This window comes from Ambystoma mexicanum, chromosome 7q (assembly GCF_040938575.1).
Source record: "Ambystoma mexicanum isolate Mex_15411 chromosome 7q, UKY_AmexF1_1, whole genome shotgun sequence".
NCBI lineage: Eukaryota > Metazoa > Chordata > Amphibia > Caudata > Ambystomatidae > Ambystoma > Ambystoma mexicanum.
Window position 1 is genome coordinate 710,127,406 of NC_090941.1, and position 27,371 is coordinate 710,154,776.

Consider the following 27,371-nt stretch of genomic DNA (forward strand, 5'->3'; position numbering starts at 1 on the left):
GATGAGTCTTAACCAAAAATAAACTTTCTTCCTTGTTGAGCCAATTTTCTTCCAGCGCATGTCTCATTAGACTGCTTATTTCCTCACAAAGTCTCGAGGTTAGATCTCTATCGAGCTTCTTATATGCATTGATATCATACAGTAATCTCAGGCATTCATTTTCATACTTCACGGTATCCATTACCACACTCCCTCCACCCTTTTCGGCCGGTTTGATTGTGATATCTGTGTTTTCACACGGGTTTCTAAGACTGTCACGTTCTATTTTACTCAAATTGTCCCTGTGGAAGTTCTTATCTCTGAGAGCCTCTTGTACCTGTTTGGTTACAATTTTTTCGAATACCAGTATTTCTGGTGGGCAGGTATGAGGAGGAGGGTAAAACCGGGATTTGTTCTTTAAGCCGGTCACATTTAGCATCTCTTCCTGATCTTGTTTGGATTCCATGACTGATTTTTGCATCAGTAAATATACCTCAAAAAAGTGTTTTAGTCTAATGTTCCTAAAGAAACATAGCTCCATTTCACACTGGAAAGGGTTCGCTTTATTTACTAGAACGAATGACAGTCCACGTGATAGAACTTTGTGTTCAATATCTGACAGTGGGTAGTTGGACAGATTAAAAATGGGAATGTTACCCACTTTCATTGGTTCGAGTACCACTGACGAGTGCGAATGCCCGGCCCGAACTGTTGTCGCTGATATCTCGGGCGGCCCCGCTGGCCCCCGCTGAGAAAAAATTGCTGTTGGCCCTGTCCTCTTTTGTTCCCCTGTGACGTATCTAATTGGTCCGGGTCACTCAATGAACCTGATGAATCTGACGAGCGTGAGAACATTACGTACCTATTTGGTCTTCGGTTTTGGGGACCACTTGTGGTCTCTGTGTAGAAACCCTCCCTCAAGTATGGATAAGTGCGTTTGTTCTTGTAATTGCTGCGGTCTTTTTGCAATTTACTGATTTTATGGTCCATATTGAGATCACAGAACTTTTAAAGTTCAATTTCAATTTTTTCTAGTTGTTCTTTCGCCTCTTTGATCATGGTACTTGTCGCAAATTCCTTTTCTAGGGTTTCAATCTGTTCACTCTGGGCCTTTGCTTCTTCTTCTGCAGCTTCTGTGATCAAAATGATCCAGTCCCTTGAGCACTTATACCCAACACTGCTAAAGTTTTTTTGGAACTTCACCTTGTTGATGAAAAGCCAGGGTATATTCTGTACCTGCAACCCCTCCAGGATACTACCTCCCTTTAGATATTCAAGCATAAAGCTACCATGTAGTTGAGTTCTTATTAACTTCTTTTTTTTCTGGATTATTGTGTTTTTCTCTTTCTCTCCCACCTCTAGACTTGTTTTTGTGGGTTTATTGGCTGCAAACAATGCCAGATGGTACACACATACCTGGAGACAAGGAATGATGAATCCACAGTGCTTAATCAGTGGGGGCTTCCCCCAGTGATGGGTCACTATAAGTGTGGGCATTGTGCAGCATGCCCCTACACCGAAACACGACATATCTTTGAACATGGGAAAATCAAGTGGACCTTAAGAGGCCATACCAACTGCCTCACCAAAAATGCAGTGTATGTCATCATGTGCCCATGTGAATTGATCTATTTGGGTAAGACCATGCGACAAATGCTATGAGGATTTCCGAACACAGGTCCTGTGTAAAAAAATAAAGTGAAGGATAAACCATTGGTTGACCACTTCATGAGAGCCAAACTGCAATAGCTGTGCTTATTGAGGACTGAAACATATGTAGACATAGGCCACCAGTTTATATAGGTGGTCCGATGAAAGGCATACAATTAAAGGAAATATGGGGCCGAAGGTACTATTGTTTGTTTGTTTGTTTATATTATTTGTATGGCCCTCCAAACCCAGAGGTAGAAGGGCGCTTAAGAATTTGGTTACAGCGTTGAGAAGTATCTTTGTGTTGCATACTTCGTACAAGTTTATAATATATACAGTGGTCAATAAACAGAACATATGCAGTATGTACAATATACAATTTTCAGAATAAATACAGTGTCTAAGCCAGTTACCGCACGGGTCTAGAGTTAGTGGTGTAAATAGGTGAAGCAAAATAACAGTGTATCTTTTACTGTTTATATGTGCTAAATATTTGTGGAATATATTGGTGTGAGATAGCATGAATGTGTATGAAAGGTGGTTGTGAAAGGTATGGTCCAAAATATTTTTGGCGTATATAGTTTCTATGGTTGTTTTATGAAAACTTATGTATTTTGATGTGGAAAAGAATTAAAAATAATGATTTTTTCTCTAAACTTAAATTTTAATTGGAGTTTATTCTAGTAGAACCAATCCAACCTCACTGCCCCTGATCTATGTTTTGATTGTATTTATATTGGTTACCTGAAGGGATCTGGGGGCTATACAGGTATCCCTTTGTTTGTTCTGCATACATTTCATGGACACAGAGGCTTGTCTATGGGGGGGCCGAGCGAACTAATTTTGCTATACGCAGATGTTGCAAACATCTATATTAAAACCACAGAGATCAACCTGGCACTGCTAGCATGGGAAGTAACGGATTTAGGAGGAGTCTCCGGACTCAGACGGAACCATGCTAAGTCTGTGTTGTTCCCTCTGAATTAGAAGACCACACGCCCGCCTAACACAGAGGGGTTTGGGTGGGAACAGACAGTTGTCACGCATCTGGGAATCAAGGTCAATAGGGAGGCCCACTCATTATTACGGGATAATCACTTGAACTACCTGCAGTCCCTAAAGAGAAATGTAGACAGATGGTGTAGGCTTCCACTCACTCTCATGAGCAGGATTGCAGTGGCAAAAATGGTTGTGGTCCCTAAGCTCCTCTACTTGTTTCAGTCCATGCCGGTAGGGCCGGGGATCAGCTACTTCCAAGAAGTGTGCTCTCAACTGATCAAGTTGGCCTGGTACTCAAAAGCCTTGTGTATAAGTTGGGAGGGATTAAGACTGCCGTGGGATGAGGGGAGTGGGGGGGATTGGCGCCCCTGACATTGAAGCCTACTTCCTGGCTGCTCAGTTATCCTTCGCCCAGTACTGGATGCCGGGAGCGCAGATCGTACCCCAGATACATATTGAACGGGGCTCGGTGAAACCGCACTCTCTATGGCGTGTTGATCTCTGGTTAGGTAGCAGACGTGTAGAATAGATCCGGTGGCCTGTACAGTACACACTTGGAGGAGTGCTCTGAAAAGACTTGGGGTAGACCACCCGTTTGATCCGGGTATCTCATTCTGGCATATTGAAGTATTGACACCGACCTGCGATATGCTGGTACAGGACTGGGAAAGGGCAGGGATTGAGCAGTTGGAAGACATGTTTCGAGACGGGGTGTTTGTTTCTCAGGAGTCATTTATTGACAAGATGGGCAGCGGGTTCCAACGCAGGCTGCAGTACTTTAGGATGAAGGCAGCATTCAGAGAGTGGTTTCCGACATTCCCTGCTATACCAAGCACCACACCATTACTGCATTACATCAAAAACTCCCCAGGGTGCAGAGGGGTGTTCTCTTCAATATATAAAATTATTCAGGCGGACACGCAACATGAGCCACCCCGTTTTCGGAGCAGGTGGGAGGAAGACATGGGGGAAGTTTTTAGTGATAAACAATGGAAGGCGCTGTGCAGAATTACACACACGGAGCCCTCCGCTGAAGGCTGCAGCTAATACAACTTAAAACTTTACAGAGGGTATACATTCCCCCTGCACGGGCCCATAAATATGATAACACCAAGACGGCCAAGTGTCCGAGATGTAACGCTGAGTCCGCTGGCATTGTACACATGCTATGGGAATGTGACAAGTTGAGACCCTATTGGGAAGGTGTGGTAAAGATTATGTCGGCGATGTTAGGGCAGGAATTCCTGTGTACAATGGTGTACGGCATGTTTGGGTGGTCTCCTGGGTTACCGAAACGGTACCGTAAACTGTTAGCGACCTGTATGATAGTCGCTAGGAGATGCATATTGATGAAGTGGACTAATGCTACTCCGCCAGGAACGTCTAAATGGATGAGGGACTTTGGTCTGGCTGAGTGATACGGACAGGGACTACGCTGCTCTTAGTGGGCCTCAGTATAATCCAAAGAACATCTGGGATCCTCTCACGGCCTATCTGTCATCACAAGGCGTTGTGTGGACCTAAAAAGGGACCATACAAGAGGGAAGGGATGTGGTTAAGGTGGGGACAGAGCCCTCTGTAGTTGCAACATCTATACTAAGGTGGGTCAAAGTGTGTATCCTCATCGAGATGGAATATTCCATATATGGCAAGTGTATGTGCATACAAGTTGTAACAAATGTAGTACTGTGGTTGGATGCTGTGATGATGTGAACCGGTTAATCAAGATATGTTTTAAAAAAAACAATTGGGTTGACCCATAGTTGAGGATGCTAAGACCTGGGGATTGAAAGTAAGCAGTGGAAAGTGAGAGGAGAATGAGTCCTATAGTAGGGATTGGAAGCTGGACAAGGCAGTGTTGGTGGAAGGGGCATCGGGTGTGAAGGAGGAGATTGAGAATTGTAGGTCAGAGAGAAAGGGTGGAATGGCAGAAGGTTTTAAATTTCCTTTTTAGTAATAGGTCAGGCAAGTGGCGAGGACAGATCAGATGGTGGAAAGCAGATGGTGGTGGAAATAATTGAGTGATCAGATATGGATGGTGTGACAGTGGTATTAGTGGCTGGGAGAGGGGTGGAGATGAAAAATATATCCAAGGAGTTACCCCCTGCGTGGGTAGTTAGGTTATGGATAGAGTGGAGAGCCTGGTCACCAAGAAAAGACTGAAGTTCAGATTTCAGAGAGTCTTTGTTTGTTTCTTACTGCAGGTTGTTAATAAAAGGAAAAGATGATGATGCATAATACTTGCCTATGTGCCATCAATGGAATCCAGAATCTCTGTCATAAATCGCTTAATTTGTTTGTCTGCACTCTCTCACAAAAGATGAACAAACTGCAGGGCGCCTTTCAGCCAGCAACTGCAGGAGCAAATTTAGGTACACGATTGCTTACATTCAAGGCAATTTGATAATTTACCAAGTGATGCATGTGTACGTTCACTTTATAGCTCTCGGCCTTTGCCCATTTTTTTTGAAGTGTTCATGCACTCAAACGCTGTACACCAGACTATCCACCAGAGTATGGTTGCAATCTGAGAACAAATTGACAATTTATGTAAGTCACTTTTATTTTACCTTAATGTTGTTCTTCATAAAATGCATTAATATTATTAGTGCTATTTCCTATGGCACTGCTCTTCTTTGTAAATCTGATGCAAAAATCCGTTCGAGTCGTCAATGTTTGCCATTTTATTTGCCTTGGGAACATGTACATGTGAAATTAACTTAGAGTATTTTAGAATGTTAATAAACAAGAATTAGAACACATCTAATACACATTTAAACACAATGGTTCGTACAAAATGGACAACAGGTTAAAAGATCATTTCTGGTAGCTCCTGGTTCCCCTGCGGTAGCTCCTGCCTACAGGGTGATGCTGACACCCAGGAGCTGGTTTTAGCTCCTGCTCATCAAATCTCAATTTCGAACCCTGAGATCAGAGCACAAAATCCCTTTGAAATGACAGACCCCCTAAAACATGTGAGGAAGGTTCTCGTTGTTTGAGAAAGTAAGTTAATTTCCTGTAAACTCTGAATCTGATGGGCTCCTTTCAGTTGCACAATTGAAAATGAGCTCTGTTAATTAGCTGAATGGAAGAGACACCTCCTTTTATGCTTCCTGTCAAGCCCTTCTATGATTCTTGCTGTCTGCTTTGCTTCGATTCCCACTTCGTGTTCGAATTTATAGAAGCCTGCGAATAAGCAAGCAACTTCAGTCTTGTGAACTGTGCATACGCCTCCAACTTGTTCAATAGGTTGCCAGCGCTGGCTGGAGCTACCATATGGGAGGGCCACTTCAATTGAATGTAACACCAAATGTTCATTAAAGAGAGGGTGGCAGAGGGGCTGATGGAGAGTGGCGAGTATGTTTTTAAATTTTAAGTCACTGGGTTGGAAGGGGAAGAGTTACCAGAGGTGATGGTAGAAGGGGTATGACGTGAATATTTATGTGATTATAGGGCAATGCTAGTTGTCCTATAGTTAAGGTGAAACCTATCATGCATAGGAAATCTGAAAATTGTATGTCTAATAACTTTTGAGCTGTAAGACTGATCTGCACGAAATTGTGCAATCATAATTTGAGGCCCAGACGCACCATAGCTGGAAAACCTCTTGTTAATCCATGTTATAATTCAAAAGATGTAAAGGGTAAAAAAAGGTGTTTTTCACTTTTCCATTCTTTTCCCCAAAGGTAAATGTCTGATTTTTGCTGAAGCAAACTGCCCAAACCGCTGGATGGATTTGTGCCACTAAGTCGGGCACAAAGCACTCGAAAGTAATCCTTAGTTGTTTTGGCTTAAATCCGCCCAGTTGTTTTTTTTTGTAAATTTGACCTAGAGTGTGGTGCTCCGTCCCAAAAAGCTTGTCATAGTCCCATGTTGCATTGCTGGTACCAAGTATTCTCATTTCTAAAAATCTGCCATTATGGAGATCTCGATTTGAATCTATATCCGTTTTTGGAAGCTGCCTTGAAATAAGAGGTTTAAGTAGGGTAGTTTTGAAGCTTGGCAGCATGTGTGCAGGTAAAGAAAGTTTCATATGTGAAGGTTTGAAGCTTGGAAATAGTGTCTTTTTTTCCGGGGCTTCACCGAGATCTTGATTCGTTTTGAGTGGGGGAAAAAACTGTAAATGCTTAAAAACTCTGAAAAGTTGAGATGTGTGATCGCTAGTTATGGTAAGAGGAATATTTTAGGTTAATTTAGGAAGCAATCCTTTTCTTAATATAAGAAAATACAGGGATTGCTTCCTAAATTAACTTAAAATGCGTGGAAGGGGCGTATTTGGGGGCTGTCAGTGTTTTGGGGGTGTTAAATGTTTTTTAAAAGCTGATAATTGCTTAATTACTTACAAAAAGTCTGCAACGAAGGACCAAGGGAAACCGATGCTTGTTTACTTAATCCTTTGTTTTGATTGGAAACGCTTTTCAGGTGACTAAACAATGAAGATACAAAAATAAATACAAATAAAGATCTCGATTCACTCCTGATGTCCGCATGTTGTTCTTCGTCACAGTACTTAATTAGTAATCCTACCTGAACCCCTACATCCGTCTTCCTCATCCCAGTACTATATAGTAATCTTACCTATGTAACCCCACATTCCTCTTTCTTGTCTCAGTACACAATGGTAATCTTACCTTAACCCCCACATCCCTCTTTCGCGTCACAGTCCTCCGCTACCCCGTCTCAGGCTTCCTCCTCAGAGTACCCCACTGCCAACACATCGCTCTTCCTCGTCACAATACCGCTCTACCAACACATCACTCCTCATCACAGTCTCCCACTACCACCACATTGCTCTTCCCTATGACAGTCCCCCATTACCGCCAACACTCACTCTTCCTCTTCGCAGTCCCTCACTAATACCATCATACTCTTCCACATCACAGTCCCCCACTAAACCATCTCAGCCTTCATAGTCAGTCCCCCACCACTCCCACACCACTTTTTCTCATCACAGAACACTTTAAGCAATACATTCGTATTCAGTGGACACAGAAAAAGATTAAATACTTAATAAACCCATGTTACATAGCTAAAGAACACATATTGTTAACAAATTATATGACATCGGTTATGTTATCAGAAAAAAGGCAGAATTACAGCTGGTGTAAGGTGTAGCATAACAAAACCCTTGAAATTCAGTGAAAAAAACATTTGTTTCAGTGACTTCAAGGTGCTGATTAAATGCCACAAAACCCCTGAAATTCAGGAAGGTCTTATACTGAATTTCAAGGGTTTTGTTGCACTGAACGTGTTCACCTTAACTGTCCCTTAACTAAATTTTTTTCACTGAATCAGGATATACCGGAAACTGCTGTGTTAGGGGCCAATGATGCAGCTTGATTGGCTGAATGCTCCACAGGAAGAAAACAGCTAGCTAGATAACGGCTATATCCTGGCATGGATCGGAAAACTCTCAGGGGTTTTTAGCCAAAGTTTTTAAAAAATCATCAGCGGTGCGGAAAGTGTTACAACAGAAAGGCTACATTAAGACAATGCTTGGCAACAGATATGGACACTGGTGAATGCAATGGCAGAAAGTGAAGGAAATTGATAGTGAAACACATTTTTTTAAAGGGTGGATGACAGTTCCATTTCTAATGTATATGTCAAGTGTTCATTGGGGAGTCTGTTTGAGGTTTCCATTGTGCATGGGTGACCTAATCTGAAATGTGTGTTCCTGAGAGATTATTTAAAATGAATACTTCTCTGGTTAAGAGGAGTAACAGTAGACATTTCTGATCAGATTCACGTATTTGCTACTGGTGTTACGGTGAGTTAAGGCACTCTTTCTGTGTTTTCTGATCAACCACAGCTTTTTCCACTATGGAGGATAGTGATGATGACATGCCAGAGCTCTCTTCCCATGCATTGGCCGCACTTCAAGAATTCTACACAGAGCAGCAAGAGAACGATGCCATAAATACATCTCAAGAGCTTCAAACATCCTATTTTGGTTTGGTGCAAGAGGATTGGGTAGGTATGAGGGCAAACGGTTCTGTAAAACAACGGTGACACAAGCCTGTAATGTAAGTTGATAGTCTGGCCCCATTTCTTCCCTCTCCAGTCTGCTCCTCTTCTTGCTACAGTGGATCTGTTCTTCTTATGACTGTATTTGTCCTTCCAACAGCCAACCTTTCTACCACTGCTATATATGGCATATCCCAAGGCTAACATTTCTCACCCCCACTAAGTGAACTTAACCCTGTAACATCACTGTTTATTTTTAGCAAGTTTTGTAATTGATTACAAAATGAAATCGCCTACTCCAGCAGGTTACAGCATGTTCTGTTTTATATTAGTGAAGTACTCCACATCATAACTCATTAGAACTTCACACATATCTTCAACAAAAAGTATATACATGGAATTTGGTGATTTAATTCATGACACTGCATACCATTGCAGTGCTGGCACAAGCTCTTTTCCATAATTCTCCGTTGACCAGTACCATCGGAGCCCTGTTGATGAGGTGGTTCTTTTGTTCCTTATCAGTAGTTCAAGTTGTTTATCTCTTCCAACTCCTCTCTACCAAAGAGCGGACTTCCTGAGCTTTCTAGCACTCTTTCTAGGGCTATACACTTCAAAGGTTAACACCTGCGTGCCAGACTAGGTTGTTTTATGGCTGCCTTCTTTGGCTCTTCCGCCAACTCACAATATGTAAGTATGCCAAGCAACTTCCCGTTATTAGGGCATGTTGTCTTTTCCACAGGTTCACTTAGGATGCCAAAGGTTTTGTTAAGGTACAGTATAACACAAATAAAATATTGAATAGATGATTGTTCCTACAAAGTTGTTATGAAAGTAAGCCAAAGATATGAGAGCCATTTGACTGAGAAGGAGCAAGGCTAAATAACCTGTCCTGTGGAATGGTGCTCACTCACGAGGGTCTACAATCGCATTTCAATCACTTTGCTTTACCAGATCAGAAATATGAAATATCCATGTGCATTAGGTTTGTCCTCATGGGCAGTCTAGCACTGATATGCTAGGCATTTCTCCTCCTAGCTCAGTAAACTGTTAATCTTTTATGTTGTCAATGGTGCATATTGAAAGTCTTTCTTAATTGTTTTAGCAAAGGTGCACATGTGCCCCCTGCACACTTAATTCTGGTTTTATGAACTGCACAAATATTATAAGGCAGTGGATAATTGGTAATACATTTGAGTATAACGGTCTACCAACACTGTGATAAATTGCTACAAAATGTTACTATCCTGAACAATATATTATTCATCATAAATATGATGTAAATATTTATAAGCAAAATCATACATATAATTAAAAGTGGCCAATCATAAATTGTTAGTGTCCTACCTGTTAAACTCATCAAAAAATGGTTGAGATCTAGAAACCACTATATAGCACAAATATGTATCTCTTGTATTAGCTGATTTACTAAATCAGTTGGAACATAGCACATCAAACCAATCATACACCGAACAAAATGTAATAATCCTAGACACAAATAGGTTTCTCACGTAGTAGTTCATACAGAGGTATTAGATTTCTAAATAAAAGACACCCCCTTAATCTGCGTGAGTCTGTTTTACATTTAAAACAATTCTACATTTTATCTGCATTAAATAATGGCACTTCTCCAGTATATGTGTCCACAATTCCCTATGGCCAAGAAGGAACCTTTGGAGAGCTTCCTGATCCCGGGTTACATACTGAACCTCAGGAGGAAATCCCTCCTGATGTGGGAGAAGAACATACAGCTCTCGAATATCGCCCAGATCTGTTCACAGATGAGGAAAGGGTGCTAGAGGAGCCCACCCAAACTATATATACTAAAGGCAAGACCAATCACAAATCCCATCTGCCTGTGACGGTCCAAAGGGACATGGACATTGGCCGAAACTCTATCAAACTCATGAAACAAGAGAACGGCAATCAAGGCCGATGTAATTACATCAGGAAAACGTAATCCAGGTCCTCTGTCCCAGAACGTATTTGTACATCGGGTTGCAGACTTTTACCCTTGACTAACCATGAGAATCCAACTACTCGAACTCCATATCTCCATGCTCTTGCTTAGCCCACTTCGCACCATTGCTTCCAGCTCAATCCCATGCTCCGAATCCATCCATGTAAAAATTAATTGTTCGCTTAACGCCTCCATCTCCATCCACCTCATCTACGGAGCTCCAGGACCTTTCTCCTCTTCCAAAGATGACTTCATCCAATCCATCTCTGCCAACCTTAAGCCTACTACTAAGCTTATCATCCTGGGTGACTGCAATCTGGGCTGCAATGACCCCTTAGATACAGATGTCTCAGCCCTCGCCAACCCACATCCGACCTTGGCTGCACCCAACACATCCACTCCTCTACCCATGCACAAGACTGTACCTTAGGCTGGCTCCTGCACCTCAATTGTAATGCTTCTATCCTCTCTAACATACTCCACCCATGGACTGACCACCACAGCATCACTTTCACTGTCCCTATCCAAAAACAAACGCTCAGAAACTCCCTGCCCTTTATCCCCTACCCCAGCACAAAGCTCTCGCAACCTAACGAGTGAATGCCTTCTCCACCCTACTTGGATTTCAGCCCATCACGAGTCACAACACCAACCTTTTGGTGAAACACTACAATTCTATGCTACCCAATGCTGCCGAGTACCTCGCGCCACCCTCAAGCCTCGTAAAACAAAGAATACGAGGCACAACAACACCTGGTTCACGGAGGAGCGCTACACAGGAAGAAACGAGCAGCAGAAGCCGTTTGGCAGAAAGCACTAACTGGCGCCAATAAAATGTTCTTTCATGATGTATCCCTGAAATATAAATGCACCATCCATGCGACTAAAGCAGCCTCCTACAACAAAAGGATAGCAGAGGCCTCTTTGAGCTCCCAAGAATTGTTCACCATTCTTTGTGAGCTGCTATCGCTTGTCACCAACCCTACAATTGCCACTAAAGACAACATTAGGTGCACAAAAATCCAAGACCCCCTCATCAGCTAAATTTCACAACTGCAAGACTAAATTAACTCTAAATGATCCACATCGCTGATTACCTTGCCAGACCACCTTCAGGCCAGTTCTCTCGACAAGTCCCACCTCTTCAAATTTAAAACCATCTCTGAGTCAGACTTGGCCACCATCATGAAAGGGTTTAAACCGTTGAGCTGCAAAGAGGACATCTGCCCTTCCTCCATAGTCAAAGAATGTGCAGACTCCCTCCTCCCTCATCACCTCCATCAACTTATACCTTGCCTCTAATTATGTCCCTCCTTGTCTTAAAGAATCCTGGGTCACCCCCCTGCTCAAAAAACCCTTGCTAGACCCAACCATCCACACCAACTACAGACCTATTACCACTGTTCATTTTTTCTGAAAATCACTGATAAAGTCGCCTATACCAAAATACAAGACTTCCTAGAAAACCATCACATACTCAGCAAACGCCAGTCCGGTTTCCGTCTCATAGACGGGACGGAAACAGCCACCCTAGACTTAAAAAAACAACTTGACAATGTTAATGATGCAGGAAATCTGTCCCTCCTCCTCGACCTTTCGGCAGCCTTTGATCTCGTCAACTACAAGATTTTATGCCACCATCTGACCTCAGTCGTAGGCTTCGCCCCTGAAGCTCCCAGCTGGATGTCCTTCTTCCTCGATAACGGAACATCCAGAGTCTTTGCAGGTGACACTGCTTCCCTCCCGACTCTCAATTCCTGTGGGGTGCCACAAGGTTCCTGTGTCTCACCTACCCTCTATAATATCTATACAAAACCACTTTTTGACTACCTCGACGCCTTGAACTATGCTGATGACGCCCAAATCCTCATCCCCCTCTAAGGGGACCGCAGGCAGGACTCTACTAAGGTGAATAACATTTACAAAATGGTTCAAAGCTGGATTGCCCTGCATACTCCCTGTCTGAGCAATGAAAAAACAGAGCTTCTGCTAGTTAGAACACCAGCCCGCCTAGCAACGCCTGACCCTGCATTCGGCTTCTTCGACATTAATGGACATAAGATCCCGGTCTCCTCTTCGGTAAAAACTCTGGGCATTCACTTTGATGCAGAGCTCCGTATGCCCCGCCAAATCAGCCACATCACCTCCTCAGCAGCCTATACCATGAAGCTCATCCAAGCTAGTAAACCTTTCCTAACTTCAGACAATCGACTCACAGTTGCCTTTGCCCTCGTGGGATCTAAGCTGGACTTTTGTGATGCCTTGTGCGGCAGGTCTGAAAAAAACTTAAATAGGCTCCAAGTGACCCACAACAATGCTGTCTGTGCTTCCCCATATATGAGAAGCTAGAAGATTTGTGCATTGGCTCAGAGACCGTGACATTGCTGACCTTGTAACTAACAACAACCTTGACATTTTAGCCATATCTGAAACATGGTTCCACGCAGCCACTGTCTATCGCCTTCCCACCCAAATAGGCCATCTATCGAGAAGACAGAGCAGATTCCAGAGGCAGCGGGGCACACTCGTTGCTAGAGATTCTCTTCCCATCAGAAAATTATGCACCACTGCCTTCTCTACTGGTGAACCCCTGACAACCAAACTCAGCCTCTCTCATACATTTAGTCTATCGTGCTCCTGACAATCTCCTCTCATTCAAAGAGGACATCCTGCCAATTCGTACCAATCTCACACCTACCTCCAAAACACTACTTCTAGGCAATCTCAACCTGGGCTCAATGATGAGTCAGATCTTAACGTGTTGTCGTTGGCCAACTCCCTAAATGCACTGGGCTTCACCCAACGCATCATGACGACCACCCACTTCAAAGGCTGTACACTGGATTGGCTAGAGGACCTCAACTGTAACACACTTGTCACATCTAACCAACCATGCCCCTGGACCAACCACAATGTCATCCTATTTAATATCTCAGTATCCAATGACCCAGCCACAACGGCCCCCTACTCCCGGCCACTGCCACCAGAAGCAATAAAAGCATCACCAAATCCCGCATTCTGCCTCTGCTGGATGCACTGATCCACCCACAGGCTCAACCCAATGACCCTGCAGCACTGGTAGACCTGTACAACTTGATGTTCACTCATGCTATCAACACTGTTGCCCCACTCACACTACGGAAAGCTAAAGCAGCCGCGCACTGCAACACTTGGTTTTCCTCTGAACTCAAAGCCCTCTGTCTACTAAAACGCTGGGAGAAACACTATGAAACAAAAACCCCACCAAGCCCAACAAACCCTGCTTTATCTTGGCATCGAAGGAATACAAAAAAGCCATCATCTCTGCAAAAAGTTGGTCCTTTAACAACAGAATTGTTAACTCCAGCTCTAGTGCTACAGAGCTCTTCTCCATACTACGAGAGCTCGAGTCCCCAACGCACACCCGTACCACCAGCACTCAGGACAGCACCTGGTGTGTCAACATTCAAAATTAACAAACTCCCAAAAAATATAATTTCCAAAAGAAATGCTATGGACCGCGCCACTCCTTTTATCCCTAACATCAGGCCACAACCTTCTGTCCAAAATTATCCCACCTTTGACTTCGACCCGGTTACCGAACTCATAGCCACTCAGATCATTCAAGGGTTTAAGCCTTCCCAATGCCAGGGAGACATATGTCCTGCGACCGTCGTCAAGGACTGCACAGAATCACTTGCACCCTTCATGATTACTCTTATCAATGCCTCCTTCTCCTCCTGCTCCGTGCCTAAGAGTCTCAAGGATGCATGGTCCGACCACTTTTAAAAACCTACCCTTGACCCAGACATCCCCACTGACTACCGCCCCATAACCATGGTCCCCTTTCTGCTTAAAATTCTGGATTGCACAGCTTATCTACAGATCCAGTCCCACCTGGAATCTAATAACCCCCTCGGTCTGTGCCAATCGGGCTTGCGACCCGAGTTTGGAATAGAATCTGCCCCGCTAGACCTACAAAATCTGCTGGATGAAATTAAAGACAATGGAAAAACAGCCTTACTTCTGCTAATGGACTTTGTGGCCGTTTTCGACTTGGTTGACCACCAAATCCTGTGCCAACACCTGGCAACAGCAGCCCCTTTCTTAAGCTATCTCATGGATTGCCTCCTTCCTAGCCGACAGGAACATGAGTTTTTTTTTCCGCCAACGCTGCAGCGCCGCCAGACCCAGTCATGTGTGGTGTCCCGCAAGGATGATGCGTCTCCCCAACATCATACAATATATTTACCAAACCCTTATTTGACCTTGATGACGGAGGAGTCTCCTACACCAACTACGCAGATCCTTTTGCCCCCTTACTGGCGACTACACCGCTGGCACGAACAATCTACTGTCAGTCTATCACACTGTATAGACCTGGATGGCATCCCACCTTTTGTGCCTCAATGACGACAAGACATAACTCCTCCTGGTAGGTTCCCAAACATCACTGAACAACTTGATCCCTCATATAAAACTTTCGCCATAGAGGGCAACACCATCAAAGTGTCCAGCAGCGTTATGAATGCCATATCCTATCATATCATATCGAAACTCTGGGCGTATACCTAGATGCCACCCTGTCTTTATCCAGGCAGGTCAATGCAATCGCCTCATCCGCAGCACGCATATCTAGACTCATCAATGCATGCAGACCCTTTCTGTCTCCCGACAACTGCATCACCATTGCAAGAGCACTTATTGGTTCAAAACTTGATTATTGCATTGGACTATTTGCAGGTACAAATGCACAAAATATCAACACATTGCAAATCATCCAAAACAATGCCCTCAGAGCCACTCTCAATATCCCAAAGCGAGAACACATTTCCGCAGCAAGATGTAAGGTACATTGGCTACCAATCCGTGAGCGCGACACATTCAAATCTTTTGACAAAACGCACAAATGCCTTTCCAACTTGTCACCCTAAGTACCTCTCGCAAAACGGTCAAAAGCTCAAACCTCCAGACCCACGCACTCCTCGCACTCGCACCAACTCACCATACCCAGCTTGATTGATTGATTGAGATGTTTGTGTAGCGCTTGTATCATGAACTCAATCGAATCACAGTGCGTATGTTAAATCTGAGAGCATAGCTCAATCCATTCATCAAATGGTTAACATTAGTTCTTCTCTAGGTAGTAGTTCTCTTTTTAAACAGGTGGGTTTTTAGTTTTTTCCCCAAAAACTGGCAGGGTCCCTGTAAGTGGGAGGCTATTCCAAAGGTTTGGGCCGAAAACAGAGAGTCTACAGTCTCCTCTGGACACTCATTTAGTCGGTGGAACCATTAACAGGTGCTTATCTCTTGACCTCAGTGATCGATTGGTTCGTAGCGATGTATCTTTTCCACCAAGTAGCTTGGTTCTAAGTTATTCAAGCCTCAGATGTAAGCGAGTTGAAGGCTCCAGTTTCCTGGTCACATCCCCTAAATACTGAAATGCCTTGCCCCTGACTTTGAGATCTGAACAATCGTACTGGGAATTCCAGAAACAACTGAAAACCCTAGTCTTCTCACTGAACAGCCTTCTAGTATGACTGCATGATTTTGGTGTTATCTTTCCCACACCCTTGACTGAATCCACCTGTTTGTGACTCTGATGCTCTTTACGCCACTGATCTTTGCACCACTGATCCTGCTCTTTAACTAACTGTATGTGTTCTTTGTCCCCTCGTTCCTTGATGTAACCAGCGCCTCGATGCCTCCGGGCTTTGCACGCTTTATAAATGCCAAAAATATATAAAATAAATCATAACATTTCAAATTGTCTCTATCACACACCTTTGTCAAGCGACGGCCCTATATATCTAGTTCGGAGACTTACTACACACACGCCTCTCAGACCCCTGAGATCCACCTTCAGTCACTGCCTTGTCATGCCAAGATTCAGACAAAAAAGAGCTGGGGGGTTTGAGTATTCCGATGGTGGCAGCCAGCCTCTGGAATAACCTACCACACTCCTTCCAATCCAAACCCTCTTACCAGTTGCCCAGGAAAAACTCAAGACCTACCTGTTTAACTGACTAATACTGTTCCCAACAAATGCACCTTTGTCTGTAACTAGCGCCTTGATGCCTAAAGGCTTTATGCGCTCCAATAAATGTAAAAATAAATGAAGTCCTGCCAGTACTCACTGAAGAGGTTCTTCTTCGACCTATGTTTAAGGAAACTTCAAGGGGAAAGACGAATTGAAATAGATCTTATTTCCCAGTACCCCAGATAGCCAGATGACCAATGGACGAGGACTTGGAAGAAAAGGTACATGGCATGGTCAGAAACCTGCCACTGTCAAGGTTTGATAGGGACCCCTCAGAGAGAGAGAGATCCGGCGTGGAAGGAAAGTGTAGCAGGGTGTGGATGAAGATTAGAGAACGGGTGAGCAAGGTGAGGTATTTCATTGTGAGAGGAAATGGTACATGGGTGTAAGAGTATGTGTATGGTGAGTGAAGACTGTGGATTATATTTAAAAGGAGGAAGGGAGAATAAATGAGTGAGTGGAAAAGGTGAATGGGAGAGTGAAAGGAATACTATGAAAGAATGATGGGGAGAGTAGTGGAGAAGGGAGTTATAGAGGGGGCTTAAGAGTGTAGTGGAGCGCTCGAGAGCCTGAGGAAGATGGCCGCAGGGTGACAGAGCTCTGACAAAGGTTAGCTCTGGTGCCTAATTTTCTCCCATGATGTGAGGTGGAATCCGTTGAGAAATAACGAAAACCGGCAGCCGAGGTACCAGTGCGGACATAGACTGGCCCAGGGCCCAGAGGCGCCATGTGAGTCACAAGCTCCAGCTGGGGTGTGTTGGCAGCCTGTAACGCCAGCGCGCCCTCCTGCCCACAACCAAGACACACCTGGAAGCTGGCGTGGCAGGGGGCCCGTCTGTCATGACCACTGTGAGGGGGCACAAGTTGTGCCACAAGCAGGCTCCCACTAGAACCCTGAGGGCCTTACAACCACTGCAAAAGGGCTCCTGGAGCCAGTCCTGGCGCCTTTGGCACCAGTCTCATATGTAGGAAGGAAGGGCTGTTCAAACTAGGTCCCATTTATGTACATGGGCCTTTAAATCCAACAGTTATAAGAACCAAGCCATGCGGTCTAGTGTTTTGGGTGTGGCAGGTTTGGAACTACTTTCCCTGGTACTACTTTACCTGGGCTATGTAAACCACGCTCTGACTGTAGAACTGTATTGCTCGCCAATAGTGCACGGACAGTAATTTATCACCAGTACCGCCGCAGGGCCAATACTTTGAACGCAGGTAGACAACGCAATGATTTACAACCCCACGCACACTTAGAGAGTAAGTAGCACTTATACGGCTATTTATTCATAGTTAGGCATATATACAATACAAGCATAGATCAGATAAATCATAGGAAAAACAGTAAATTAGCAAGAATACATGACCATGGGCGTAACTTGACGAAACCTCATCTCGCCAGAAGCGGCTGAAAGACCCCGATAACAGCCAGGCCGAGAGCACAACAGCCCACAGGTATATCGGACCAGGGCGTCCCCCATATGACTGAGGTCTTTGTGCTTATCCCGTCTGACCGTTGAGGGTTTCCGCATATATGCCACCCTCAACAAGGGGTGGCAACTTCTCAAACCTTCTGGCAATGCGCTTGCGCATTGATGGGTGACCGTTGGTTGCCAGCTTGGTCAACCGACAGTAACCTCAAGGAGCAAAGCACTTCCCTCTCCTAAAACGCCCCGGAAAACAATTCCACAACTCATCTCAAAACCTTGGCGCAAGCATAGCAAACCAAAACAAACCTCGTTGTCAGGTACCAGCCGGCACCTGCGGATCTTAGCTTTCCCAGCGCTGTGTCCTTGGCTGAGAAGGCCTGCATTCCAAACCCATCAGCGAATAACGTTGAAAACATGTTGTTTCGCAAAGCAAATGCAGCTTTCCACTGAGGCATGGATAAATATCCATTATGGCTCTGAGTTCCCCCAGAATGCACTGCGCACCAGCGCCATGTTTTAGCTCGAACACCACAAGAACACACTTCAAGTTATTCTGCAACCCGCAGCGTGACGCTCACCGTGTCCAGCTCCTGGTCTTCAGCATCTTCCTGTAATCCTGCAAGAACAAGAACAAGATTATTCTGTCTTACCTGAGAAAACGCCATCCAGCACTCAACTGGGCTGCGATCTGTGGAAACCGAGAGAAGAAGAAACATCACTCACCTGTGAGTACTATCTTAAGGACTTCTGGCGAACCGCTACCACAGCTGCTGTTCGAACAAAGCGACCTGCAATAACGAGAAAGGGAAAAATAATATAAGAACGCGCGCTTCCAAAACATCGAATTCCATCAGTCTTACCTGAATTCCATCGCGCTACGCCACGCTTCCATCCGGAGCACCACAGCAACATCTGCAAAGAAAAAGTCATATTCAGGTTCGCTTTCAATATTAAACAACCGCACAGTGCTGTACTTACCTTAACGGATTCCGGGGGCCTGTTTTTCATCACGCTCTCATCCACTCGCAGCACCACAGCGGCCTATGAGGAGAAGAAGAGGAAAACACAGGTTAGCTTTAAAAGACAATAAAGGCGCTGCGCTTCGTGCTTTCTCTTACCTAGAAAATGTGCCTCCCAATCCGGCACACCAGCATCAAGACCTTCGCACCTGAAAAGGAGATAAAGACATTAACGAATTCCCACCATAAACAGAACAAAGACTTACAATTAACAAACCTACCTGCCTAACAGCAGATTCGGGGTCACAACAGGCCTGGGCCCAAGGAAGGCGTACTGCACCAGTGAAGCAACTCGGGCAGCTGTCCAACAAACGTCAAGCGCCCCTGTACAAGAAACTCAGGACGGACAGCTCACCCTACAAATAACTAAGGTGAGAAAAGAACCCAGTGGGAAGGGAATCGGTCAGAGGGAGGTGGGAGATTCACCCATTAGAGACAGTTATCAGAAATCCTCCCTTCTGTAATTGCAGATTCGTTATTCAGCACTGGGCAACTACGCATCCAGGGTTCCAGATCTCAGAGCCTTCCAGACGCCCCCGGAGATATCAGGTGAGCGTAACACCGCCGGACCACTCAGCACTGCAACTGCACCTGCTATAAAGGCCCCCGGTAGACGGGGGATGAGCACTGCCTACCTTCACTAAGGCGCTCCTAAAACTGCATCCTGTTGGGGATCGCCCCGGGCCTGCGGTGGAAGCCAACAGCCCGTGCCCAGCTCTGCCACATCTACATATCACACACGTTGGGGGGGCTTTAGGGGGGGGTTCAGCCCCCATGTTGACAACAGCTGCATTGGCTCCTGGGTGGACCATGCTCCACACCTGGCTTGGATCCCGCTGGCAGACCGTATTACACTGCTTTGCTTTAATCCAGGGCAATGATCATTGCATATACTTGCTAGTGGGTGGTGCCTGACGACGTTTCAGACCCTACCAAGCTACTGCCTGCACACAGAAAGGTGGTGCAACCTTAGGTCCAGCACAAGGCACATGTTAGGGCGAATTCTCTGTTTAGGCTTAATTTCCTAACCTAGTGAGTCCCCCAGCAGCTTTTCTGGATTTTTGGGGTTTCTTTTTTTCTCCTGCCAAGAGTGAGACTCTTTTACCCTCACTCTTGGGCATGGTTTGAGTGTTTTTCTTTGAATCTAGATGTGTTTAATGGGCTATGGGGTCTTTTATGTGTTTTTGTGATGTGTGTTACACAGCGCCCTCAGTGCAGTAACACAGGGGTGTCATAGTGACCCCCCAGTATAGACTCCATACCCTGGGACTGACTACTGTCTCCCAGGGCATGTAAAGTCACCATTGACTTTACTCGTCTTGAATTCTGAACAGAACCAGTACAAACCATCATATTGTGGACGTACTGGCTGGGGCAATTCAATTGCCCCGGGGTCTGTTAGTCGAGGGGGCACGTCTCCGTCCCCCCTGATCGAGTTTTGGCTGGTGGCAGTGGATACTACTTTTTATATTCAACCGCGAATATTTCTCTATGGGATTTTCCCATTGTTCGAGGCTACTATCTTTATTTATTTAATTACGATAGCCTCGAACATACCGCCGGTTTATTTAATTAATATTAATTCTATGGTTGGTATTTTTTGCCAAAACTCGGTTCTAAAATTGCGTTTGTGTTCTCTTCTGTGACTCCAACCCAAGTCGAGCCCTTTGTTCCACTTTTTGGCGGGCTTCTCCACAGAAACCCTCCAAAGTGGTGCCACTCTGTCTGGGGTACTTAGGAAGGATGGAGGGGGATTTAGGCACCCTGGACTGAGTTGCCTAGGCAACTCAAGTCGCACTCCGCCCTGATTGGCCCAAGTGGTGAGCGGCCGGCTCACCACTTAGCATGTTTGAGTGACAGCTAGGCTGAGTGAATGGGGGTTTTCTGCATAAAAGCAGGGCTTTGGGGACTGGAACTTCAGTAGTCGCCACAGGACCTAAGAATCCGACGAGGGAGAAGCTGAGCCGACCTGCCACGACGACACCACCAGTGGATCCCTGCTGGACCGTCTCACCACTTTTCCCAACGACAGAGGAGATCTCGCGCCGGAGAGTCTTCTTCCTTTGACTGGTGGGGAAAACCAGTTTCACCGTCTTTTCACCTTCCCGACGTATCTCGTGGCCGCCTTGCCTGTGCCAAGCACCCCGGCAACCGCGATACCACGTTTTAGCACGACCGTGAATTAAAAGGTACTACCTTTAACCGGAAAACTCTGCGGCTGGTTTCTTCCCTGGTAGTGCAATGACCTTTATCTTTCCTCCAAGTCGAGATCTTCTCTTCCCCTGGACGACGACGAGACTTGCACCCACTGCCAGGAACAACTGCCACCGCTGGAGGATCCTTCCCACTTAAGGTACCGTGTCCCGCCTGGCTTCCCTTGCCACCGACTGTACGGGGTAGATTTAGCCCCCGGCTTTCGAACCTGGGTTAGCCTGGGACACCCTGGCTAAACGTTTCTGAGCCTCTCTAAACTCTTTTTGAATTCTCTGCAAGACTTTGTAAGCCTAGTGTAACTGTGTGATCTTGGGCGCATTTGTGCTCTGCTCTCTCTAAGAGTGGGCCCAGCCTTTGGACTTTGCCTCACCAGTGACTTTTGCTCTTCTGCCTTGCTAACAGTGTTCCTAAATCTTAGAGTGGTGTACCTTTCCATATTCTGTCTTTTTCCCTCCCTTTTTCACAAACTTATTGGAGTGCCATCTATAGTTAAGCGCTCACCTCTGTATGAAAATAAGTGGTGTTTTACTAAGACTTATCTGATAAGGAATAAGGGGTGTATATATTATAATAGTAACTGTGTTTAGAGTGTTTTACCATAAGAGTGCTGGAGTGTTTCAAACAGTGTGTTTTTAAATAAATAATTATATACTTTGATACCAAAGCTCTGGTCAGTGTGTGCTTGTATTATTGTGTCTGAGTGCCTATTGTGTATACTTTGCATACTGCCTAACTCTTCTTGAGGGAAGTCTGACTGCTCAGCCACAGCTACCAGGTAAATCTGGGTGGTACAGACTGCTACCAAGTGGGTTTACTGCTAACACCTGTAGTCCTAAATCTTTTGTAGTGTTCCCTAAGGGAACTGCACAGGTTTCTGCCTAACACTGGTGTACAGCGGTGGGATTTGTATTGAGTATACATTTTAGAGTGCTTTAGGATACCTTAGTACAACTAACCACAAAGCTTAGCACTGAAAAAGTAATCTTTCTAACATGTCAACTATGGAAAATTATAGTCAAGAGTCCTTTGCTACAAAAACTGCTGATTGTTTAAGAGTCCTCTGTAAGCATAAGAACCTCCTGACTAAAGGCAAGAAAATGGAATTGATAGAAAGGTTGTTAGCTAACCAAAGTCTGGATGATGGTTCAGAGAAACCTACCATGCCAGAAACTGTAGATAACAGTATAGAGATTGATGTTGATCAAAATGTTGATAATCTTGAGGAAGAGTCAGAAGAGGAAGGTGATGCTGCTGTGACTGTCCCCCCTAGGCCTCTGTCTGCTCTACCTGCTGTACCTACTGGGCCTTTGCAAGGTCCCACACTTAGTCCTCAATATGAGAAAATGAAACTTGAACTAGAGTTCAAGAGACTGAATACTCAGGCTGAACAGAGACACCAGGAACTGAATCAAGAACTAAGGCTAAGGGAAATGGAGCTCAAGCTGTTGAAAATGCTTCTCTCTCTGGCTCCTCTAGAAGTTCCAGTCCTAAAAGACCCCGGATGCCTAAAGAATTGGTTGGTATGTATGAGCCTAAGTTGGATGTGTTGGATTGGTTGTCTCTGTTTGAATATAATCATGGGCTCCAGAACATCACAGGAAATGACTTACTCACCTGGTTGTTCTCTAGGCTTCCCCCTGTTGCAACTTATGTGGTAATGGAGTTGGGGGAGGAGGATAGGAAAGAGTATGAATGTGTGAAACTAGCTCTGATAGCTAGATTTGGGAAGACCCCTTCCCAGTATCTTAAGAGGTTTAGGACCCTCAAAAAGCATGATGGTACCCTTGGGCTACCTGGGTGAGTGAAGGGTTGAAAAACTTAGAGGGATGGATTAAGGGTTACAAGGTGAACACTTATGAAGGTATGAAGAATCTTTTTATGTTGGAGTCAATTTTTGATGACTGCTCTCCTGAGCTCAGACAGCATTTGGCTGATTCAAAGGAATTAGATTCCCGAAGACTAGCTAAGGCTGCTGACTTGTGGGTTGCCAACAGGGCCACTCACAAGGATTCTGGGGTAACTCAGAAAAAGGATGAGAGGAAACGGCCTAAAAAGGACTCCAAAGAGAATTCTAATACTGCAAATTCCAAAGAGGGCCCCAAACAAACCATAAGGGTAAGCCACAAGGGAACCCACAGCAGAATAGTGTCTCCTCTGGTTCCAAACCAGAGGGAGGTCAGAACAAGCCCCCATTCCAGAAGGCATTCGGTAAATGCTTTGTTTGTGGCTCTACTGACCCTGTGAAAGGAGATCCCAGATGCAAGGGTAAACCTTCAGGGATCCAACTTGCCTCCTTAGCCTTCGCTCCAGAAGAGGAAGTCCCAATGGCAAGTGGAAACTTTCTACTGCTGGCTGATGAACCCATTGGTGTCTCAGCCAGTGTTTCTTTAGTCTCTCTGGGGTTGTGGGAACAACAGAACTTAGATGTGTATAATTCTATCCCAGATAATACTAAAGAGTATTATAAAGACAGTGTCCAGGTGAATGGTCAGGAGACTCCTGCCATTATAGACACTGGGGCCAGCATAACTGTGGTGGATTAATCATTTTTCATGGCAGAGGATGTTGCTAAGGCACCCAAATGCCTCACCAAGTTAGCTGGACGGCCTGTGCAGATGTGTCCCCAGTTACCAGTTCTCATCCAGTGTAATGATATGGCTGTAAAGATACCTGTCGGTGTACAATGTGAAGTACCCGGTAGGGTTCTGTTGGGTACTGACCTGAAAGCTCTTGGAGTTGTGTCACATACCCCCAGACCACCTAGTAAAAGGTTACAGGAGCTCACAAAACCTGCAAGAGAGAAAACCCTGCAAGGGTTATCTCAGGAGATGATGACAGAGATCACTCCTTTACCACTGGAGCAACTCACTGCAGTAACTACCAGATCAGGAGCAAAGGGGCAACCCAAGACTCCTAGGAAAAAGTCAGCAGCAAGCACTCCAGTGCTTCCAACAGTTACACCTGTAACTCCACCTCCAGCTGAGGCTGAGAGGGAGGTACAGCCCTGTGTGGTTCAACTAGACTCTGAAGAAGAGCTAGTGGGAGGCCAAGAACTTATTGGAGATCTAGACCCTGATGACCATCCTGAGCTGCAGTCTTTACTGGCAGAAGGTGGACCCAGCAGGGCAGCTTTCCGTAAGGGGCAAAGAGAATGTCCAACTCTGGAGGGTCTCCGCCACCAGGCAGCTGCTCAGGCTGATGGGCAAGAGCCTGGGAAGTATAGGTTGCACTGGGAAGATGGCCTCTTCTACAGTGAACCAACTGAGTCTGAACCTGGAGACTACAAACGCCTTGTAGTACCTAAAGAAAACAGACAACAGTTCTTGCACTTAGCCCACGAGATTCCTTTGGCTGCTCACTTGAGTTTCAAGAAGACCAAGGAAAGGCTCTCACTCTACTTCTATTGGCCAAAAATGGGGGCAGAGGTAGATAAGTTTTGCAAGAGCTGCCATACCTGCCAAACTTCTGGTAAGGTTGGCTCCAAGAATGTGGCACCTTTAGTGCCTCTCCCAGTTGTGGGAGTCCCATTTGAGAGGGTAGGGATTGACGTTGTTGGTCCCCTTGATCACCCAACCTCCTCAGGCAACAGGTTTATCCTTGTTGTAGTAAACCATGCTACTAGGTACCCTGAGGCAATTCCTATGAGGACTGTTACAGCTCCGGCTGTGGCTAAGGCCCTCCTTGGTATTTTTACCAGGGTTGGGTTTCCTAAGGAAGTAATATCCGGCAGGGGGTCAAACTTTATGTCCCACTACATGAAAGCCATGTGGAAAACCTGTGCAGTTACTTACAAGTTCTCAACCGCATACCACCCCCAGACCAATGGGTTGGTAGAAAGGTTTAACAGAACCATGAAGAGCATGATAGGTGCTTTAGAGGAACCTCTGAAAAGAAAGTGGGACCTTCTACTGCCATGCCTTCTCTTTGCTTATAGAGAAGTCCCTCAGGAGGGAGTAGGTTTTTCTCCCTTTGAACTTCTCTATGGCCATCCAGTCAGAGGTCCATTGGCCATGATTAAGGAGGGATTGGAAGGTGGTCCTCCCCTCAAGCCAGTCAGAGTGACTGACTATGTGATAGGTCTCCGGAGGAGAATGTCACACATGATGGCAGAAGCTAGTGATAACCTGAAAGCTGGACAAGTTTTGGTCAAGCATTGGCATGATCAGAAGGCTAACATGGTTGAGTTCACTCAAGACCAGCTAGTTCTCGTTATGCTCCCAACAAGGCAGAGGGCCTTGCAAGACAAATGGATGGGACCCTTCAAAGTTGTGGGAAAACTTGGAGAGGTCAACTATCTGGTGGATATGGGCAGACCCAGGGAAGCTCCTAGAGTCTTCCACACCAACCGACTGAAAGCGTACGTCTCCAGACCTGAAGTAGGAGCCTTGCTTCTAGCTTCAGCAGCAGAGGAAGAAGAGAGTGAGCCTCTCCCTGATCTCCTCAGTGGTGTACCTTTAGATGAAAAAATTGAAGGAGTCAATCTCTCTTCGGATCTGACACCTGTGCAACAAGAGGAGTGTAAATCTATGTTAAATCAGTTTGCCTCCCTGTTCTCACTCTCACCAGGCTTGACCCCTTGGGGACAGCACGAGATACTCACTGGTGACTGTCTGCCAGTCAAAAGCAGAGGATACAGAATGTCAGAAAATGTGAGAACCCATATCAAGGGGGAGGTCAAGAAGATGCTTGATCTCGGGGTAATAGAACCCTCTACTAGTCCATGGTCTAGCCCAGTTGTGTTAGTACCAAAGGCAGGATCCAAAGTCTTGAGATTCTGTGTGGACTACAGAGCTCTTAATGCAGTCACAAAGACTGATGCCCACCCTTTACCAAGGACAGATGAGTTGGTGGATAAACTTGGTGCAGCCAAGTACCTCAGCACATTTGACCTTACGTCAGGCTATTGGCAAATAGCCTTGACAGACCATGCCAAGGAGAAAACTGCATTTTCCACCCCAGTTGGCTTGTCCCAGTTTAAGGTCATGCCTTTTGGATTAAAAAATGCACCTGCTACATTCCAAAGAATGGTGAATCAAGTTCTAGCTGGGATGGAGGACTTCTGCATGGCATACTTGGATGACATTGCAGTCTTCAGCCACTCCTGGGAGGATCATGTGAACCACCTAGGGCATGTTTTGCAGGCTCTTGGACAGGCCAATTTGACTATCAAGGCAAGTAAATGCCAGATAGGTCAAAGTAAGGTGGTCTACCTTGGGCATGAGGTAGGAGGTGGAGAAATAAGGCCTTTGCTCAGCAAAATTGAAGCTGTGCAAAATTGGACAACACCTACTACTCAAACCCAGGTGAGAGCCTTCCTAGGCCTCACTGGGTATTACAGGAATTTCATTGAGAACTATGGGACCATAACTTCTCCACTGAATGTAATCTCCTCTCCAAAATTCCCTAAAAAGGTCAAATGGAATGAGGAGTGCAATCAGGCCTTTGAAAAACTGAAGACAGCTCTTTGCCAAGCTCCAGTACTGAGAGCTCCTGACTACCACCACACTTTCATTGTACAAACTGATGCTTCCAATGTAGGTATGGGTGCAGTTCTAAGCCAACTTGGATGAGAAGGGTAGGGAGCACCCCATTTGCTTCATCAGCCGTAAGCTGAAGGATCCTGAGACAAGGTGGGCAACAATCGAAAGAGAATGCTTTGCTATTGTGTGGGAACTGAAGAAGTTTAGGCCATACTTGTATGGCTCTACTTTTGTCATTCAGACAGACCACCAACCCTTGAGATGGTTAATGCAAATGAAGGGAGAAAATCCCAAACTATTGAGATGGTCAATCTGCATGCAAGGGTTTGATTTCACCATTGAGCACAGGTCAGGGTGTCACCATCAAAATGCTGATGGACTCTCTAGGATGTATGTCATCGACTAGAGGTATGAGGTTCATCCAGGAGTGGATTAAATCCTCCTGTCCCTTAGCCTGGGGGGGGCGAGTGTTAGGGAGAATTCTCTGTTTGGGCTGAATTTCCTAACCTAGTGAGTCCCCCAGCAGCTTTGCTGGATTTTTGGGGTTTATTTTTTTCTCCTGCCAAGAGTGAGACTCTTTTACCCTCACTCTTGGCATGGTTTGAGTGTGTTTCTTTGAATCTAGATGTGTTTAATGGGCTATAGGGTCTTTTACCCCAT

At 45.3% G+C, this 27,371-nt stretch overlaps 1 protein-coding gene across 3 annotated transcripts in view; it reads left to right on the forward strand.

Moving 5' to 3' along the window:
* EEF1AKMT1 (EEF1A lysine methyltransferase 1) overlaps positions 1–27,371 on the forward strand; it is a 215,432-nt gene that overhangs the window by 97,617 nt on the left and 90,444 nt on the right. For all 3 annotated transcript variants that reach the window (XM_069639943.1, XM_069639941.1, XM_069639940.1), the window contains exon 2: positions 8,441–8,601. In XM_069639943.1, the coding sequence (XP_069496044.1) occupies positions 8,452–8,601 (150 nt within the window). In that variant the 5' untranslated portion in view covers positions 8,441–8,451. The remainder of the gene's footprint in view (positions 1–8,440; positions 8,602–27,371) is intronic.